The 21,623-nt window shown below is 42.3% G+C and overlaps 1 protein-coding gene across 1 annotated transcript in view; it reads right to left on the bottom strand.

Moving 5' to 3' along the window:
• COL21A1 (collagen type XXI alpha 1 chain) overlaps nt 1-21,623 on the bottom strand; it is a 475,958-nt gene that overhangs the window by 17,184 nt on the left and 437,151 nt on the right. The window contains exon 28 of the mRNA XM_073675431.1: nt 12,531-12,585. Within this exon, the coding sequence (XP_073531532.1) occupies nt 12,531-12,585 (55 nt within the window). The remainder of the gene's footprint in view (nt 1-12,530; nt 12,586-21,623) is intronic.

Below are 21,623 nucleotides of genomic sequence, written 5' to 3' on the forward strand. Positions count from 1 at the left end.
GATCGGTATACTCACCTCTCCTGCAGGCGTCCAGCGATGTCTGCGGTGGCTTCCGGATGTTGCCATGATGACCCGATGACGTCATGACAACATCCGGGTCACCAGGAGGCAGGACGTTAATTTGGTCATGTGCAGTGCGCGACCAAAGTAATGTCTCCCCTGTGTGCACCGCTGACAAGCTGCATGACAAAGGGATCTGCTGCTCTCTAAGCCATGCAGCCGATCAGGCTGAAAAAAGTGAAAGTCCCATAGTGGGACAATGTGTAAAAGTAAAAAAAAAAAAGTAGAAAAGTGAAAAAAAAAAAAAAAAAATTGTAAAAATATAAAAAAAAAAATAATCCCCAAAAAATAAAAATATATTGAACCCATAATATGTATTTATTATGAAAAAAAAAAAATAAACCAATAAAAGTACACATATTTGGTATCGCCGCGTCCGGAACGACCTAACCTATAAAACTGTCCCACTAGTTAACCCCTTTAGTGAACACGGTAAAAAAAATAAATAAAAAACGAAACAAAAAACAATGCTTTATCATCATACCGCCCAACAAAAAATGGAATAACACGCGATCAAAAAGACGAATGTAAATAAAAATGGTACCGCTAAAAACATTATCTTGTGCCGTAAAAAACAAGCCACCACACAGCTCCATTGTCCGAAAAAAAAAAGTTAGAGCTCTCAGAATAAAGCGATACAAAAAATTTTTTTTTTCTAGAAAATCGTTTTTATTGTGTATAAGCGGCAAAACATATAAATGCGGTACTGCTGTAAATACACTGACCCGAAGAATAACGCTGCATTATCAATTTTACCACACGCGGAACGGCATAAAAAAAAAAGCAAAAAAACAATTCCTCAATAGTTGGTTTTTGTTTATTCTGCCTCCCAAAAATCAGAATACAAAGCAATCAAAAAATGTCACATGCCCGAAAATGATACCAACTTGTCCCGCAAAAAACAAGCTGTCAGATGACTCTGTCAGCCAAAATATGGAAAAATTATAGCTCTCAAAATATGGTGATGCAAACACTAGTCTTTGCAAAAAAAGCGTCTTTTAGTGTGTGACAGCTGTCAGTCATAAAAACCCGATATGAATCTGGTATTGCTGTAATCACACCGACCCGAAGAATAAAGTAGTCTAATCACTTATACCGCACGAGGAACGGCGTAAAAAAATAAACTCTAGGGTTACAATTGTGCTAGGGTTAGGGTTGGGCTAGGGTTAGGATTGGGCTAGGGTTAGGGTTGGGGTTGTATTAGGGTTGGGGCTAGGGTTGGGGTATTTTCAAAAGTAAAGAAAAAAAAATGATGACAATATGGCGACCAGTGTTGAGCGCAAGTGCTCGCTACTTGAGTTTGCATCAGGTACTCGAGTATGCACTGAGTATCGAGGGTGCTCGAGTGACATGCTCGAGTCTCTGCCCCATATGCTTCGCGGCCAAAAAAAACGTTGCTGGGATCGCCTGCCATGCACGAGCGATCCCTGCATGTTTTTTTTTGGGTGTCTAACAACCGTGAAACATGCAGGGCGGGGACTCGAGCATGTCATTCAAGCACCCGCGATACTTGGTGCATACCTGAGTACCCGATTCAAACTCAAGTAGCGAGCACTTGCGCTCAAGACTAATGACAACTTATTCAATATAATGACCTAATGTTATCAAATTCTGTCGTACCTTTGGGTTCAAAATGTACACTATACCCCTTGATAAAATTCTTGAGGGGTCTAGTTTCCAAAATGGGGTTACTTGTGGGGGGTTTCCACTATTTCGGCACATCGGGGGCTCTCGAAATGTGACATGGCGTCCGCTCTTGATTCCGGGCAATTTTGCGTTCAAAAAGTCATACAGTGCCCCTTCCCTTCTGAACCCTGACGTGCGCCCAAACAGTGTATTTTCCCCACATATGGGGTATTGGCATACTCAGGGAAATTGCACAAACGTTTTTAGGTTCCATTTTCTCCTCTTACCTTTGTGAAACTAAAAAAATTGGGGCAAAAAGATCATTTTTGTGGAAAAAGTTAGATTTTTTTATTTTCACGGCTTCATGTTCTAAACTTCTGTGAAGCACCTGGGGGTTAAGGGTGCTCACGACACATCTAGATAAGTTCCCTGAGGGGTCTAGTTTCCAAAATGGAGTCACTTGTGGGGTTTTCCACTGTTTAGGCACATCATGGGCACATCCGCTAATTATTCAAGCAAATTTTGCATTAAAAAAGTCAAATGGCGCTCCTTCCCTTCCGAACCCTGCCTTGTGCCCAAACAGTGGTTTTCCACCACATATGGGGTATCAGCTTACTCAGGAGAGATTGCACAACAAGTTGCATGGTGCAATTTCTCCTGTTACCCTTATGAAAATGCAGAACTGGGGGCTGAAAAACATTTTTGTGGGAAAAATGTGAAAATTTTATTTTCACGGCTCCATGTTCTGTGAAGCACCTGGGGGTTCAAGATGCTCACCACACATCTAGATAAGTTCCCTGAGGGGTCTAGTCTCCAAAATGGTGTCACTTGTGGGGGGTTTCCACTGTTTAGGCACATCAGGGGCTCTCCAAACGCAACATGGCGTCCGCTAATTATTCAAGCAAATTTTACATTCGAAAAGTCAAATGGCGCTCCTTCCCTTCCAAATTTCCAATTTTTTCACAAATAAACGTAAGTGATATCGAAGAAATTTTACCACTATCATGAAGTACAATATGTCACGAAAAAAACAATCTCAGAATCAGCGGTATCCGTTGAAGGGTTTCAGAGTAATTACCTCATAAAGTGACAATGGTCAGAATTGTAAAAATTGGCCTGGTCATTAACGTGCAAACCACCCTCGGCGGTAAAGGGGTTAAAATCTGAAATGTTTGCCTACTGAAATGTAGGTTCAGTAAATGCACTCAATACTTGGTTGGGGCTCCTTTTGCATAAATTACTGCATCAATGCGGCGTGGCATGGAGGCGATCAGCCTGTGGCACTGCTGAGGTGTTATGGAAGCCCAGGTTGCTTTGATAGCAGCCTTCAGCTCTTCTGCATTGCTGGGTCTGGTGTCTCTCATCTTCCTCTTGACAATAACCCATAGATTCTCTATGGGGTTAAGGTCAGGCGAGTTTGCTGGCCAATCAAGCACAGTGATACTGTTGTTTTTAAACCAGGTATTGGTACTTTTGGCAGTGTGAACAGGAGCCAAGTCCTGCTAGAGAATGAAATTTCCATCTCCAAATAGCTTGTCGGCAGAGGGAAGCATGAAGTGCTCTAAAATTTCCTGGTAGACGGCTGCACTGACTTTGGTCTTGATAAAACACAGTGGACCTACACGAGCAGATGACACGGCTCCACAAACCATCACTGATTGTGGAAACTTCACACTAGACCTCAAGCAGCTTGGATTCTTCCTCCAGACTCTGGGACCTTGATTTCCAAATGAAGATTGGAACTCTTGGACCTTGTGGAGTGTGTCAATGACTGCCTTCTGGACATCTGTCAAGTCAGCAGTCTCCCCCATGATTGTGGAGCCTACTGAAACAGACTAAATGACCTTTTTGAATGTTTAGAAACCCTATGCAGGTGTTTTTTGTTAATTATTATAATTTACTCAGTTAGTGACTTTTGTTTTTCCATTGACTGTAAGCCATAATCATCAACATTAACAGAAATAAAAACTTGAAATAGATCACTCGCTTTGTAATGTCTCTATGTAATATATGAGTTTCATTTTTTGTATTGAAGAACTGAAATAAATTAACTTTTTGGTGATATTCTAATTTTGTGAGATGCACCTGTAATATATAAATATAATTATCATTATAATAATTCTATATAGATACGGTATATATAATCCCAATATATATATATATATATATATATATATACACATATATACATATACACACATATATACACACACACATATATTGTTACGCCCACCAATGATGCAGGTGGATTTGTGAACCCATTGCGCCATGGACCGGGCCTACCCTGGAGGGGCATAACTGAGCAGCTACCTTGGTGTTTCAGTCCTTTTTAGTAATGTGTCAATAAAGGGAGAGGGAGTCTTTTATACAAGATGCCTCCCAGCTATTGGCCTGGAACCATCTTGCTGGTGTATTACTTATGCTAAATGCATCTCAGCAACAAGCTGAGAGCATTTAGCATATGTGCGCACTGCCCCTTTAAGAACAGGGGAGCGCGCACACACTAGATGCCACCGGGACCTGCGACGCACACACTGTAACCGAGGACAGAGAGTGTGCCGGGAACCACCATGTTCCCTTATCCACTGATAAGATATGCCCAGAACAAGAATGTCCAGTCCGGGCATATCAAGCACACAGCTGTTAATTACCATGTCAGGAGATTACCACAGGCCGCTAGACCAAAGGATCAAAGAGATCCTTTGTGCTGGAAGCAGCCAATGCTTGCAGGGGTCCGGACTTTCACATTGCTGTGATGCGCGGCACTTCAAAGCGCCTGCTGCCATGCCTGGGTGCGAGCAGGTACATGCATGCCGAGGCGGTGACATTGTGACGCCCTCCCTGAGCGAATGGGGGATACTCGGAGCCGAGCCTTGCAGATGTTGAGGGGATGCAGTCGTGGCCTTGACCCGTTCCATGCCCAGGGCTGTCACATGAAAAAAAATATGGGCTTTTGGATGAGTGGTTGTTCGACTACGCCACCTGTGGTTTCTGGTGAAGGCCACCAGCGCTGCAACAGTCCTCTGAGGCTGATGTTCTGGCAGCTTGGCTGGTACTACTCCCCACAGGCGGAGTAGGCCTCAGGGCAGTGTTTGATGATCTGTGTGGAGGTATGGTGGGTGCAGAGTCGCGCAGGAATAAACAAGCGGAGGCGGTGAATGAAGTCATCCGGGTCTTTACTCACTTTAGATGAACTTTCAGCCGCAAAATTTCTCTCTGCTACACACGGCGTACTGCGGTCACCAGGAAGGGGGTTCAGCACTTCCCAGGTAGATCAGGAGCACCTGTCGAGACCCCGCTGGTGTGTTCCTCTCTTAGTAAGTTCTCCCACTGAGTCTTCTCCTGACTGAGTGTGGCATGAATGTGGTGTAAGGCCGGGTCCCACTGGGTAAACACAGTTTGAGAGATACAGGTGGCGACTCCGCTCCGTCCATATCCCCCTGGGATCTACTAAGCCTCCGGGCTTTTCTGACTGAGACGTGAAGTAACAAAGTCAGATATCGGGGGCCGGTTACCACTTTTGCAGCAGGAGTCCCTCTGGCTAAGCCAGAGTGAAGAATACAGGTGGCGACTCCGCTCCGTCCGTATCCCCCTGGGATCCTTTTGCCTGTGGAGCCTATCTCCTCTGCTCCCCTCCAAGGCCTTCTTAGAACAGGACCCTGACTGGGCAGAGACACTTGTTAACTCCGACCCGCTCCTCGTCTCAAGGCCAGAGAGCGAGGACCGCGAATCTTCAGCCAGCTACAGACTCTTGCTGGACCCCGACAGAAGACCCACAATCAAAGACCTTGAACTAAAGATGGCCAAATATTGTATATGATTCTATAAGTGCTTCCTGTAAGTGTTTCCTCCATCCTCACCCACTACATGGTTCCCCCCTATCTTTGGTTCCCCCAATCTCCTCTATCCCGGGCCGGGGCAGCACCCTGGTGCATTTAGGCCCCGTATAGGACAGGAGTGGTGTAGTGTTGAGTGTGAAGTGGGGTCCTGAGTGATGCTGCATCCTTACCCGGAAGAGGAGATACCACACCTCAATCTGAGGTGCAGTACCCCTGTGGCGACTGAACCCTCAGGGGCGCCACAACATCATATCACCACGCCAGTGCTCGTGCTCTGCGAGCACACATGCAGGGGGCAGGAGTGCATGGGATCACGCCTCACCAGGTTTAAACATCTGGCGGTAGCAGCGTTCAGTCTCTTGCCTGACCTTTCCTCTCCTGACCTGTACCGCTCCTCTGCCCCTTTTCTTCTCCCCACACAGCCCTACCATCAAGAATTCCCTCTCTTTTCACAGCATTACCTCTGGCCTGCGCCACTCCCCTACTCCCTCTTCCTCCTCTCCCTCACAGAGTGTCCTGACCTGCACCACTCCTCTACCCCTCCTGCTCTTGCTCCTTTCCCTCACAAGTGTTCTGCACAGCTCCTCTGCCCCCTCCTCTTCTTCCTCACAGCCACAGCCCCATCATCAGTATCCCCTCTTCCTCTCTGTGTGCCCTCTCCCTCAAGAAGCCACTGCCCCACCATCAAGTGCCCCCTCCTCCTCAAGCAGGATCTTCACCTTCAGACCAGGATCCAGCAGCGTCTTGGTTCCTCACCACTCCATAGTGGGCTAAGTATCCTTCCCTGTGATCCCTGTCCCCCTACATTTTAACTACCTCTGGACTCCCTGTATTAAGCGACATATACTGGTCTCCCAGTATTAACCCCCCTAGCCATTAACAGTTGATTTACAGGTGCGTCTCACTAAATTAGATAACCATCAAAAAGTTAATTTATTTCAGTTCTTCAATACAAAAAGTGAAACTCATATAGTATATAGAGTCAGTACAAACAGAGTGATCTATTTCAAGTGTTTATTTCAGTTAATGTTGATGATTATGGCTTACAGCCAATGAAAACATAAAAATCATTATCTCAGTAAATTAAAATAATTACCAAAAAGCACATGTGTGGTGCCCCTGAGGGTTCGACCGCCACAGGGATGCTGCACCTCTTTAATGGGGTGTAGTGCTCCTCCTTTGAGGTAAGAACAGTGCGATGGTCAGGACCCTACCTCCACATCCTACACCACACTTCTCCCACCAGAGGGGGCTAGTAGGCACCAGGTGCTGCCCCTACTGGAAGTTGGGAGGCTGGGGAACCAAAAGATAGGGGAACCAACTAGTGGGTGAGGGTGGAGGATTCACATTTTAGTGACACTTTAAATTTCATATTTAATACACAGCCATCTAGGTTCTTGGTTCTCTTTTGATGGTTCTTTGATGGTTCTTTCATCGTGTCCTTCCTCCCTGAGCGTGGATCCTGTGTGGACCTGCAGAGGATGGAGACACGGCCCTCATACCTTGGCCTTGGGTCAAGGGGCAGGTTGCAGATAATGAATGTCTCAACCCGGTCAAGGACCATGACCAAGAAGCCCAGAGCTCAGGAGTGTAGCTCCACCACAAATGGATCCTGGGGAGGATGCAGACGGAGCGGTATACGCCACCTGTCCTTGCCTATCTGATCTATTCAGAGGGATTCCGGCTGCAAGAGGGGTATCAGCCCCCGACACCTGACCTTGCTACTCTATGTCCTGGTCAGGGAAGTCCGGTAGGCCCTGAGGATCCCACCGGGTAACGGAAGGAGCGGAGCTGCCACCCATACCCTTTTTCTGAGTGAAGTTCAGAGGGAGACCCAGCCTATCTACACACACACAGACAGGAAAGGACCCGGTCTGAAGTCTAGGAACACTCTGGTGTGAGGTCCTGATTGAACACTGGACTTACTCGGAGGTTGTCGGACCCCCCCGTCTCTGGTGACCGCAGAACTCCGCGAGGAGCAGGGAGAAGCCTTCCTACTGCAATCTCCACCATGAGTAAAAGCCCTGGAAGTTAACCCCTATGGCCTCCGGACTCTTTATTCTGCATTACACCGCAATACGCAGCACCAGACCTCCTATACTACAACCCCCTCCATCCTGTCTCTCTGCCCTGAGGCCCTGCTCCGCCTGTGGGGAGTAGTAACAATGACGGCTGCTATAACACCCTGCCTCAGCGGACTGCAGCAGCGCTGGTGGCCTTCACCAGGTGCCACAGGTGGCGTAGTCGAGGTCAGCCACTCAACCCGCATAAGCCCGTACCATCCTTTTTAATGTGACGGCCCTGGGCACGGAGCGGGTCCGGGCCACGGCTGCACCCCATCGACAACATTAGGACCCGGCTCCGAGTCCCCCATCTCCCAGGGTAGGGCTTTCGAGCGTCACACAACCAAAGGCTTCTTAAGCATTTAAAAAGGTCCCTTAGACTGTTTCAGTAGATTCCACAATCATGGGGAAGATTGCTGACTTGACAGATGTCCAGAAGGCAGTCATTGAAGAACTTAATTTCTTCATTCTGTGAATCAGCGTATATCACACTGCACTCGGATTAAATCCGAGTGCAGTCCAATGTTTTGCACGCACCCATAGACTTGTATGGGTGCGTGCTTTCCGATATAAGCTGCCAATCGCAGCATGCAGCGATTTTTCTTTTCTCATGCCGACTCGGCATGAGAAAATAAACTGTAGCCGGCACTGGAGATGCTTTTTGTCCCAATTTACCATGTGCAGCGGTGGAACATCCTATGGTTTTTGTGATGTACCAATGAGGAATGTATTTGAAACTTCCCTGATGAATCATGATATAGGAGGAAACACGTCGGGAGAACACTCATGGTCAGCATCTTCACACATGTATTTGAGTGCTCCACTCTACTAATTACTTGCCGGAGTAACCACATTATTAATTGGGTGACACCTTTCTTATACAGCATATTGTTTTCCAAAAGTGATTCAAAAAAGTGGATAGATTATTAGGGTGGGTTTAACACTAAGTGTACACTAAGAATCTTTCACAAAATACTCAACTATAGGCCTGTACCCAGATATATTTACTATAAATGGTATATGGCAGTAGCCGCAGAGGGTGTTATTGTTGTTTGTCTGTTTTTTATGCATCTTATAGAATTGGTCTATTTTAAGACTTTTTAATATATTCATTAAAAGTTATGTTTTAGGTCCCAATTGTGCTAGCCTTCATCCTAGAATTAACCCCTTAAGGACCCTGGGATTTTCCGTTTTTGCGTTTTCATTTTTTGCTCCCCTTGTTCCCAGAGCCACAGCATTTTTATTTTTTGGTCAATATGGCCATGTGAGGGCTTATTTTTTGCGGGACAAGTTGTACTTTTGAACAACATTACTGATTTTACCATATCATGTATGGGAAAACGGGAAAAAAAAATCCATGTGGGGTGAAATTGCAAAAAAAGTGCAATACCACAGTTGTTTTTTTTTTTACCACGTTCACTGAATGCTAAAACTGACCTGCCATTCTTATTCTCCAGGTCATTACGAGTTCATGGACACCAAACATGTATAGGTTCTTTTTTATTTAAGTGGTGAAAAAAAAATCCAAAGTTTGCTAAAAAAAAACAATGGCGCCATTTTACGAGACCCGTAGCATATCCATTTTTCGGGATTTTGGCTGGGTGAGGACTTATTTTTTGCGAGCCGAGCTGACGTTTCTATTGATACCATTTTGGGGTAGATACGATGTTTTGATCGCTCGTTATTGAATTTTATTGCACTGTTGCAGTGACCAAAGAAAATTAATTCTGGCGTTTAGCATTTTTTTCTCGTTTCACTGTTTACCGATCGGATTATTGTTTTATATTGATAGATCAGGCAATTCTGAACACGGTGATACCAAATATGTGTATGTGTTTTTTTTTTAAATTATTTTATTTTGAATGGGGTGAAAGGGGGGTGTTTTAAACTTTTATATTTTTTTTTTTTTTTAATATTTTTAAAAACTTTTTTTTTACACTTTCTGCTTGCTTCAACAGTCTCCATAGGAGACTAGAAGCAGCAGTTGTCTGATTGCTTCTACTGCATACAGGCAGTGAGCATATCGCCTGTATGCAGTAGAAATGCTCATGTGCTATGATCGCCGACCACTAGGTGGCACTCGTAACAATCTTTACATGACAACCACAGGGGTCTGCTGCAGACCCCGGGTTGTCATGCCCATGCATCGGTGACCCGCTATCATGTGACGGGTTCACCAATGGGCAGAGCTAATGCTCCACTTCCGGCGCAGCGATGTTAAATGCCGCCGTCAGAGATTGACAGCGGCATTTAACTGGTTAACAGCCGCGGGTGGATCGCGATTCCACCCGCGGCTGTTGCGGGAACATGTCAGCTGTATAAATCAGCTAACATGTGCCCGGTTCAGTGCGGGCTCAGCGCCGGAGCCCTCACTGAACCGGGGGTGATAGCCTGGGGCGTACTAATACGCCCCAGGCTTTAAAGGGGTTAATATTGTGATAACATATTTTTCCCCTGAGATAGGGCTTTTTTGTGCTGATATTGACACTGCTCCATAGTATAACATTGGAGAGAGTACTATCTGATGAAACATCCGATAGCACTCGTCCGATTATACACCAGAGATAGAAAGCTATAAAGCTCTTTTTTTAACCACTAAAGTAAAAAAAAATCCTACTATATAGTATTTCTACTATCCTGAAGAATCATTTTGCTAGAATATTTTTACTGAACAATGAATGATGCAAAAATAAAACTTAAAAATCATGGCAGATTTGCATTTTTTTCACAATTTCTTCCCACTTGTAATATTTTTCCAGCTTTTCTGTACAGTATGCAAGTATGTGCACGTTTCAACGTGTTGAACCCACTTTTGGCCCATATATCAGCTTTTACAAGCCTTGTTGCATCTATCTGTCATACTTGTATGAAAAAAAGCTTGTCTTACCCATTAAACATTTAAATACGGACAAAAAAAGGATGACATCCATGTGCTACTGTTTTCTTTCATGGGGCCATTGACGATTTTGATCCACAATACGGATCAACGGATAAAAAAAGTAAGACATTTCTCCTTTTTTTTTTTATTGCGGACATTTGGACCACAAAAGAAAAAGTTCTAGTTAAAGTTCACATTTATTGTAATGGCAAAGATAACTGATCGCATGCATGCCAAAAAAATTTGATGTGTGAAAGAACCTTTAGGCCATATATGTTCAAATGTTGCTTTTTTGCTGCGGTTTTTATTTCTGCGGTCAAAATCTGCTCTCTTGCCAGTAAAAACAACTGCTTACAAAAATTATTTTTTTCTGCGTTTTTGCTGCTTTTTTTGGTGCAGCTTATTTGTGTCATTTCTCTACAGTGCATGTTCAATAAGGTTAGCTTCATTCAACAAAAAAGCAGCAACAATGTATTGTGTTTTTTGCTGTACTTTTGCACTTTCTCGTTGCTTTTTATACACTGTGTTCCAAATTATTATGCAAATAATATTTTCTCAGATTTTCCCAAATTACCTATATGAATTGCAGTCATTGTAATTTTCCAGTCAAATAACTATTAGAGTACAATTGAAAGGTTTTTGTACAAACTGCCTATGATAACAGGATATTTTTAAAAAAATAAAACACTCAAACTGCACTCAAAATGCATGTTCCAAATTATTATGCACAGCAGAGTTTTCAACCTTTTCATTTTAATAAAGAACAAAAAAATGGTCATTTTTGACATTATAAGCATTAGCAGGTTATTACACACTGAAATCAAACAGTTTTCAACTCAAAACTTTATTCTAGGTGATGTTACATTTGTACATAGGACCCCTTGTTGGAAAGGAGCTTCTGAACTCTCTCGTCCATTGAATTTGTCAGGTTTTGGATGGTTTCTGCTTCAATTGTTTTGCATGAGGACAGAATACCCTCCCAGAGCTGTTGCTTAGATGTGAACTGCCTCCCGCCATCATAGACACTCCTTTTGATGATGCTCCAGAGGTTCTCAATGGAGTTGAGGTCAGGGGAACATGGGGGCCACACCATAAGTTTGTCCCCTTTTATGCCCATAGCAGCCAGAGATGCAGATGTGTTATGTGCAGCATGAGATGGGGCATTATCAGACATCAGATAATTTGGAACACAGTGTTGTGAAAAAATGCTGCAAAAAAGCTGAGAGAATTGACATGCTGCAGTTTAAAAAAAAAAAACAGCAGTTTTCCAATTCAGTTAGGAAAAATAAGCAGTCGTGTGCATGAGATTTCTGAATTCTCATAGCTTTTAGGGTATGTGTACACGATCCGGACAAGTAGCGCTTTGGACGCAGCATACTTTATGCTGCGTCCAAAGTGCTGCTTTTTTTGAATGTAGGTAAATCCACATGTGTTCATTGAACCATGCGGATTCACCGCATTCAATACATTGTACTGATCAAAATTTCTCTTGTGGAGACTAGCGGTCTTGAAAGACGTGCTGCATGTCAGTGTCCACGGATGATCCGCAGGCACAGATGAATGCATAGTGGATATGGGATTTCTACAAATCCCATCCACTATGCTGTAACATCTGGACCCTGCGGGTTTGACGCTGTATAAGCACGCAGTGTCAAACCTGCAGCGGCTCTTCATCGTGTGCACATGCCCTTGCTGGTACTTTAAATAGCAGCTTTTAATTTGCATAAAAAGCGCAGCAAAAAACACAGCAAAATGGCAATGTGTGAACATAGTCTTACATGATAAAGTGAATTTTGTAATTCAAAGCAGCAACTCAACCCACAAATAACAAGACCTCACATGACTTTGTTGAAATGAAATATAAAAAATTTGTAGAGATTTGAAAAAAGGAAGGAAAAAACAAAAGCGCGAAATGTAAAAATTGACTTGGAATGGAGGGTTAATAAAGAATTTATTTTTGTCAATGAGTGCAGTTCAACGATATCAAATGTTTTCCATACAATTATAACAATATCTTGAGAATCATTTCATGTGAAGTATATTTTTTATGGTACTACAACATACCTTTTAAAACATCCATGCAAATTTCCCGTATAAATTGTTCAGATTGTTCTTTACCCTTTATAAAAGCAAAAACATTGACATGAATGTCCGAATAGCAAAGGCTGATGATTTATACAAATCTCATATTTGCCTAGCAATCTTCCTTTTACTCATAACTTACTTATATTTCTGCAAATATTTGAATACCCTAATACAGTTTATAAAAAGTCTCGCACATTCTGTAGTAATATCCGTAAAGATGTTTTAAGAAGATTATCACCAACAGTCCTGTGCAAAAGTTTTAGGTGTGGGAAAAATGCTGCAAAGTAAGAATGCTTTAAAAATTAAGAGTGTCAATTAACAAAATTTTAAGAAATGCAGACAATACTGCAATACCATGAGGAAGGCATCTTCTTGTATCCAGATTTATTTTTCAGCAAGACAATGACACCAAACATACAGCCAATTTCATACACTATCTTCAGTGTAAAAAAGAACTTGAAGTCCTGGAAGTGATGAGATGGCCCCTACAGAACCGTGATCTCAACATCTTTGAGTTTGTCTGGGATTATGAAGAGACAAAAAGATAAACACAAGCATACATCCCATCCACAGAAGATCTGTGGTTAGTTCTTTAAGATATTTGGGTCAACAAAGGGCAGTCACACCAAATATTGATCTCTTTAATTCATTAATTTTTCATTTTGTTATTTGATTAAAAAAAATAAACTATTAACACTTCTACTGTATATTTAAAACACTCTTAATTTGCAACATTTTTTCCACACCTGCCTAAAAGTTTTGCATATTTCCTTAAAAAATTTAAATCAGACATTGAAACATATTTTTTTCTTATTACTTGTTGTAAAAATTTGATCATAGATGTTTTTCATTATGCAGGATGTCCCTAAAGTCTGAACAGATAGGAAGTCTCATTAACTATAATTTTAATTAATTTAATATGATTAACTATAATATAATTTTGCAAAGCGCATCAACCTTTGGAAATCATATTGAAGAAATTATTTAATATTCCAATTGATAAAAAATGTGTTATTAAAGGGGTTGTCCACTACTGTTGAAAACAGGCCAATGTATTTTTATGATGAAAATAAGTTTCTTTGGAAATACCTTGCGCTGGTGTTACTGCCTGTGAGCGGCGCTATCGCTGGCCGCTCACAGGCAGTAACAGCAATGCAAGGTATTTACAAAGACACTTATTTTCATCATAAAAATACATTGGCCTATTTTCAATAGTAGTGGACAACCCCTTTAATACATTATATTTCTTGAAAATATGTATTTTTGTCTATGATTTTGGGAGTGGCTAGGTTATCTGAACTGTTTCTATGCTCTGTGTAAAGCAATTTAGAGATTTGTTTCACAGCAGCCGCAAAGACATAGGAAACTCATGTCTGAAGATTACTCATTAACTTCTAAGGTAGAGTTTTTTGTGCATTCCGTGTGCCATTTATGTACAGGAAAGATTATTTACATTAAATGGGTGTCCAGGACTATAACATTAATAGACTATCCTTAGGATCGATGTGGGTGTGATACCAGACACCCCTGTCGATCAGCTGTTCCTGATTCCCTATGTTGGCAGCAGCCAGATAGGCTCAGTAGCACAGCACAGAATAGTCACCATGACCAAGAACTGCACATCCTCTCCCTAATGTTTCAAATAGGGGGCGGATATGCAGTACCCAGCTGTGGCCAACTATACAGTTGCTGTGCAGCTCCGCAACTGAGCAGTTCTGGCCGCCATCGGCTCCAGGAACAGCTGATCAGCGGGAGTGCGGGGTGTCGCACCCCAACCAATCAACCATTGATGTCCTATCCTAAGAGTAGGCATCAATTTTATTGTCCCAGACAGCTACCTTAAACATTTTTCCATCACATATCTGCAAAGTGTGGACTCTAATGTGTGAAAATGTGAAAGTTTGCGTAAGAAGTTTTTCATTTCAGACAGAAGAATTTCAATGGACATTAGTGTTTGCAATATTATTCCTTGAAACCATTACTGACTGCAATTTGAATATTACTGTTGTAGGCATATATATATATATATTTTTTTAGCTATAATAATATCACTTTTTTCTCTATAAATCCTTACTGATTACACATGTAATTGCTTACACAGTCAGGAGTTTCCTGTGGAAATATGTTATGTCAGAATGACATCATGCGAATTCCTCCTCATGTGAGGAGGCCAAAAGGCAGATTCTGGGTCCATACCATTCATAGCACCATTGAGTTTTCAATGAGACATGTATGAAGCTTAGTTGGGCAACATACACTAAAATTACACAAAATGTAACGAATCTGAAATCAATAATGTCATCCTTGTCCCATGTTACTGAGATCTCTGCCATTTCTGATGCCACCCATGCAATGTTTGGTTAGGCTGACAAATACAACTCAGTTTAAAAGTTTTTCCATCAAACACAACAAATCACATATCCACAGGGCGACTTGGATTCCAATCTATTATGAGAAAAGGGGTGCCACGTCTCAAGTTTGAAAGGAGCAGCGCTCAAATATGCACCCTGTCAGTCCAACCAAGCCTGTGGGACTGAAGTAGCTAAGCCCTGAACTCAGCTATTCCCATCAATCCGGCTGTGCTGCTGTAATAAAGAATTCTTAGGACCAAGATGAGTTGAACGGTTTTTATCTCTGGTGGTAATAAAAATCGTTCAACTCATCTAGGTCCTAAAGATTCTTTATTACAGTAGCGCAGCCTCATATTGTGTTAACGTCCAAATTGGTTAGCTATCCTGGAAGAGATTAGCCTCCCGCCACAAGGCAGCAGCAGCTGATATCTTCAGGTGTTCATAGGAGTTGTGCCTGCACACAGCCTGCTCAGGTGAGCATCTTCCTTTTATTTTCCTTTGCAGCTAAAAGAATATCACCCGATGGTCTTGTGCGCTTTTGTTCCCCTACAGTTTTTCTAGTATTCCCATTAGTGATGAGCGAGCATGCTCAGGTGTTTTCCGAGTATCTTCAGAGTGCTCGGGTGTTATGTTTCAATCAAGCTGTGCTCATGATTTGCAACTGTTTGACAGCTTTAATACATGTGAGGAATGCTTGTTTCTTAGGCATTCCTCACATGTATTAACCCCTTTACGACCTAGGGTGCATTAGTACGTATCTGTGCCCTGGGCCTTATGGACCTGATACGTATTAGTACGCCCTGGCGATTTCGCCCGCACACAGGCTGTGCGGGCGCGATCGCCGCCGGGTGTCAGCTGATTGTCACAGCTGACACCCAGTACTATGTGCAGGGAGCGGTCCCGCACTGCTCCCAGCACATTAACCCCCGTAATGCTGCGATCGAAGTCGATCGCAGTCGATCGCAGCATTGCGGTGGCAAGGGGAGGTGATCGCTGATACTCACCTCCTCTTCGGGCCTCCAGAGATGTCTGCCGCGGCTTCCAGGATGTTGCAATGACGACCCGATGTCGTCATGACAACATCCGGGTCACCAGACAGCAGGAAGATTTTTTGGACATGCGCAGTGCATCTACAAACAATCTTCTCCCTGTCCAGCGCTGACAGCCTGCATGGCACAGGGATGGTGCTGAATTCCTGTGCCATGCAGGCGATCAGAGAAAAAAAAGGGAAAGTCCCATAGTGGGACAAAGTAATAAAGTATAAAAACTATCAGAAAGTGAAAAAAAAATAAAAAAAAAATTGTAAAAATATTAAAAAAAAAATAAAAAAAAATAATCCATCAAAAATAAAAATATAATGTACCCATCAATAAATATTATTATAAAAAAAAAAAAAAAAAAAACAATAAAAGTACACATATTTGGTATCACCGCGTCCGGAACAACCTGACCTATAAAACTGTCCCACTAGTTAACCCCTTCAGTAAACACGGTAAAAAAAAAAAAAAAAACGAAGCAAAAAACAATGCTTTATCACCATACCGCCAAACAAAAAATGGAATAACACGCGATCAAAAAGACAAATATAAATAAAAATGGTACCGCTAAAAACGTCATCTCGTCCCGCAAAAAACAAGCCAGATACAGCTCCATCAGCCGAAAAATAAAAAATTTATAGCTCTCAGAATAAAGCTATGCTAAAAAATAATTTTTTCTATAAAATTGCTTTTATTATGTAAAAGTGCAAAACACAGAAATACGATATAAATGTGGTACCGCTGTAAACGTACTGCCCCGAAGAATAAAGCTGCCTTATCAATTTTACCACACGCGGACCAGAATAAAAAAAAAAAAACAATTCCTGAATTGTTGGTTTTTGTTTATTCTGCCTCCCAAAAATCGGAATAGAAAGCGATCAAAAAATGTCACGTGCCTGAAAATGGCACCAATAACAATGTCAACTCATCCCGCAAAAAACAAGCCGTCAAATGACTGTCTGACAAAATCTGGAAAATTATAGCTCTCAAAATATGGCGATGCAAAAACTAGATTTTACAAAAAATGCGTCTTTTAGTGTGTGACAGCTGTCAGTCATAAAAACCCCATATGATTCTGGTATCGCTGTAGTCTCACCGACCCGAAGAATAAGGTCGTCTAATCACTTATACCGCATGAGGAACGGCGTAAAAAATAAACTCTCAGGTTAGGGTTGTGCTAGGGTTAGGGTTGTGTTAGGCTTAGGGTTGTGTTAGGGTTAGGGCTGGGGTTGGGGTTAGGGTTGGGGTTAGGGTTGTGATGGGGTTGGGATTTTTTTCAAAAGTAAGAAAAAAAGATGACGATATGGCGACTAGTGTTGAGCGCAAGTGCTCGCTACTTGAGTTTGCATCGGGTGTTCTGGCATGCATTGAGTATCGTGGGTATTTGAGTGACATGCTCGAGTCTCCGCCCCATATGCTTCACGGCCCAAAAAACTTTGCGGGGATTGCCTGCCATGCACGAGCGATCCCCGCATGGTTTTTTTTGGGTGTCTAATAACCGTGAAACATCTGGGCGGGGACTCGAGCATGTCACTCGAGCACACGCAGTACATGGTGCATACCTGAGTACCCGATGCAAACTCAAGTAGCGAGCACATGCGCTCAAGACTAATGACAACTTATTCAATATGATGACCTAATGTTATCAAATTCTGTGTCGTAACTCTGGGTTCAAAATGTTCACTATACACCTTAATAAAATCCTTGAGGGGTATAGTTTCCAAAATGGGGTCACTTGTGGGGGAGCTCCACTGTTTAGGCACATCAGGGGCTCTCCAAACGCGACATGGTGTCCACTAACAAATTGAATGGAAAATCGGCTCAAATTGTTAGCAGACGCCATGTTGCGTTTGGAGAGCCCCTGCATGCCTAAACTTTGGAGCTCCCCCACAAGTGACCCCATTTTGGAAACTAGACCACCCAAGGCACCTATCTAGATGCATAATGAGCACTTGGAACCCCCAGGTGCTTCACAAATTGATTCGTAAAAATGAAAAAGTGGAAAAAAAAATACTTTTTCATTTTTACGAAACAATTTGTGAAGCACCTGGGGGTTCCAAGTGCTCACTATGCATCTAGATAGGTGCCTTGGGTGGTCTAGTTTCCAAAATGGGGTCACTTGTGGGGGAGCTCCAATGTTTAGGCACACAGGAGCTCTCCAAAGGCGACATGGTGTCAGCTAACAAATTGGAACCATGTCGCGTTTGGAGAGGCCCTGTGTGGCTAAACATTGGAGCTCCCCCACAAGTGACCCCATTTTGGAAACTAGACCCCCCAAGGCACCTATCTAGATGCATAGTGAGCACTTGGAACCGCCAGGTGCTTCACAAATTGATTCGTAAAAATGAAAAAGTGAAAAAAAAACACTTTTTCATTTTTACAAATCAATTTGTGAAGCACCTGGGGGTTCCAAGTGCTCATTATGCATCTAGATAGGTGCCTTGGGGGGTCTATTTTCCAAAATGGGGTCACTTGTGGCACACAGGGGCTCTCCAAACGCAACATGGTGTCCGCTAACAATTTGAGCCGATTTTCCATTCAATTTGTTAGCGGACACCATGTTGCATTTGGAGAGTCCCTGTGTGCCCAAACATTGGAGCTCCCCCACAAGTGACCCCATTTTGGAAACTAGACCCCCCAAGGCACCTATCTAGATGCATAGTGAGCACTTGGAACCCCTAGGTGCTTCACAAATTGATTCGTAAAAATGAAAAAGTGAAAAAAAAACACTTTTTCATTTTTATGATTCAATTTGTGAAGCACCTGGGGGTTCCAAGTGCTCACTATGCATCTAGATAGGTGCCTTGGGGGGTATAGTTTCCAAAATGGGGTCACTTGTGGGGGAGCTCCAATGTTTGGGCACACAGGGGCTCTCCAAACGCAACATGGCGTCCGCTAATTATTCAAGCAAATTTTACAATCAAAAAGTCAAATGGCGCTCCTTCCCTTCCGAGCCCTGCCGTGCGTCCAAACAGTGTTTTTTCCCAACATATGGGGTATCTGCGTGTCCAGGGGAAATTGCACAACAAATTTTGGGGTCCATTTTTTCTTGTTACCCCTGTGAAAATAAAAAAAAATTGGGTCTAAAGTAACATTTTTGTGAAAAAAGTTAAATGTTCATTTTTTTCTTCCACATTCCAAAAATTCCTGTGAAGCACCTGAAAGGTTAATAAAGTTCTTGAATGTGGTTTTGAGCACCTTGAGGGGTGCAGTTTTTAGAATAGTGTCACTTTTGGGTATTTTCTGTCATAAAGACCTCTCAAAGTGACTGATGTGGTCCCTAAAAAAATGGTTTTGTAAATTTTGTTGGAAAAATGAGAAATCGCTGGTCAACTTGTAACCCTTATAGCTCCCTAACAAAAAAAAATTTGGGTTCCAAAATTGTGCTGATGTAAAGTAGACATGTGGGAAATGTTATTTATTAACTCTTTTGTGTGACATATCTCTCTGATTTAAGGGCATAAAAATTCAAATTTTGAAAATTGCTAAATTTTCAAAATTTTTGCCAAATTTCCATTTTTTTCACAAATAAACGCAAGTAATATCGAAGACATTTTACCACAATCATGAAGTACAATATGTCATGAAAAAATGATCTAGGAATCAGTGGGATCCGTTGAAGCGTTCCAGAGTAATTACCTCATAAAATGACAGTGGTCAGAATTGTAAAAATTGGTCTGGTCATTAACGTACAAACCACCCTAGGGGTTTAAGGGGTTAAAGCTGTCAAACAGTCGCAAATCATGAGCACAGCGTAAGTGAAACATAACACACGAGCACGGTGAAGATACTCGACGAGCACCCGAGCATGCTCGCCGAAAGGGTTAACAGAACATACTCGCTCATCACTAATTCCCATCAATCCAACAGACTGAGTGGACTGACAGTGTGTATGCTCAAGCGTTGCTCCATTCTTTCTCATGATTAGTGAGATTTCTAGCAATAAGCAGTTTATTACTTAAGCTGTCAATAAGTTTTGCATGATAAGTTTTAATTGTGGTACAACTCCTTTAAAATTAATAATAATTTTTATTTATATAGTACCAATATATTCTACAGGACTTTACGATTCAGAGAATAGTTGTACAAATAAAATCAGACATTATTCATAAATCCAAACAAGAGGAGTAAGTGTCTAGCTCTCAAAATTACAATCCATAAAGAAATAGGAGTGACACAAAAGACAAAAACTGCTTGTACTGTATAGTCCAACCATCCTTTATAATCAACAAAGTATTACATGTAAAGCTTTAGAATCCAGACACAAGCCAGTGTCTTTGTATTCATAGATATAAACAGCTGCTGAATGCTTGAAATGTGGGCTATACTGGTGAACGAGGGGACCAGATCTGGGGTGGTACTTTCCAGAGATCTCATGCAGCATGAGAAATGTCTAAGAGACAAAAGTGGGAGGCGCTTTCTCTCAGACAAGTAGCAAAATTGGTAGGGTAAGTAAAGTTATAGAGATATGGGTGATGATGTAGGGTGGTGCAGCACCACAGAGAGTTTTCTGGGTAAAACAAAGGTCAACGAATGCAGTGACTTGCACACGGTCGAGGCTTTGATGTAAACTCCTGAATGTTGCATTCAGCATAGAATAGAAATGAGTTGAAGTGTTCAAAACAGAATAAATCTGAAAAAAATAGTGTGGTTGTTGTATCCATGGTAAGCAAAGGACGGATTCTGTTTTTGAGATACAGGTGACATGAACATGTAAATGGTTGGATATAGGGAATAGAGGAAACATCTGAGTCAAACATAAGCTAAAGACATTGGACAAGCTACCTATTTTAGTATCACACACTGAAATGGAAATATCAGCATTAGATGGGTTAGTAGAAGGGGGACACACTAAAAGCTTAGCATTTTTTCAAAGAGTCAATTTCAGATAGATATATAACTCTTTGTTAAAAGCAGTTGAGGGACAATCACTGGGGTTTTGTAGTAGTTCAGTGTGATGGCTTGAGCAGTATATAATTGGATGTCATCAGTGTAGAGATAATACTGAAAGCCAAATGTTTGTCCAATAGACACCATGTAGAGAGAAAATAGGAAGGGACCTAGGACTGAATTCCAAGAAACCCTGACATTAAGGAGAAGAGGCGAAGAAGAGCCACCAAATCATATACTGAAAGAGCAGTTAGAGAGGTAGGAAGTGAATCAAGAGAGAGCGGTATCCTTATGGTTGTTACCCACCTGTCCTGGCTCTAATGCTGAATTATGCATCCTTATTCCCACTGCGGCCAGCTCCCTTTACCATTGTCCAAATTCGGTCATCATTGTAACCTTGTACACACCTATGATGTCACATTCCTAGGGCTGCTATGGATGGATAAGGGGGCTGTACACAACCTGAGTATTCAGGTAGTTCATTGTACACTGGCTACCCGCCTTATGAGCTACTAATAAAATTTAGCTCTGCTATTTTGCTAGTGTGTCACCCTACCTGGATGCCACTAGTGTAATAAAGCTGTGTCTGAGAGCAAGGGGGAGGTTCTCTGGTCAGGGGAACTTTAGCATGCAATGCCTCCTGTCTCAGGCCAGTAGGGGGAGCAGGCTGCCCCTATAAAAGCTGGTACTGGGGACAGGGTTAGAGAAAACTGGATTGCCTGTCTCAGCTCTGAGACGTGTCCCAGAGTGGAGCAGGGACAGAAAGTTGATTGCACCTAAGAGGAAGTGTGGCA

This window comes from Phyllobates terribilis, unplaced genomic scaffold (assembly GCF_046119375.1).
Source record: "Phyllobates terribilis strain yellow unplaced genomic scaffold, ASM4611937v1 Scaffold_3__8_contigs__length_932513732, whole genome shotgun sequence".
Lineage (NCBI taxonomy): Eukaryota > Metazoa > Chordata > Amphibia > Anura > Dendrobatidae > Phyllobates > Phyllobates terribilis.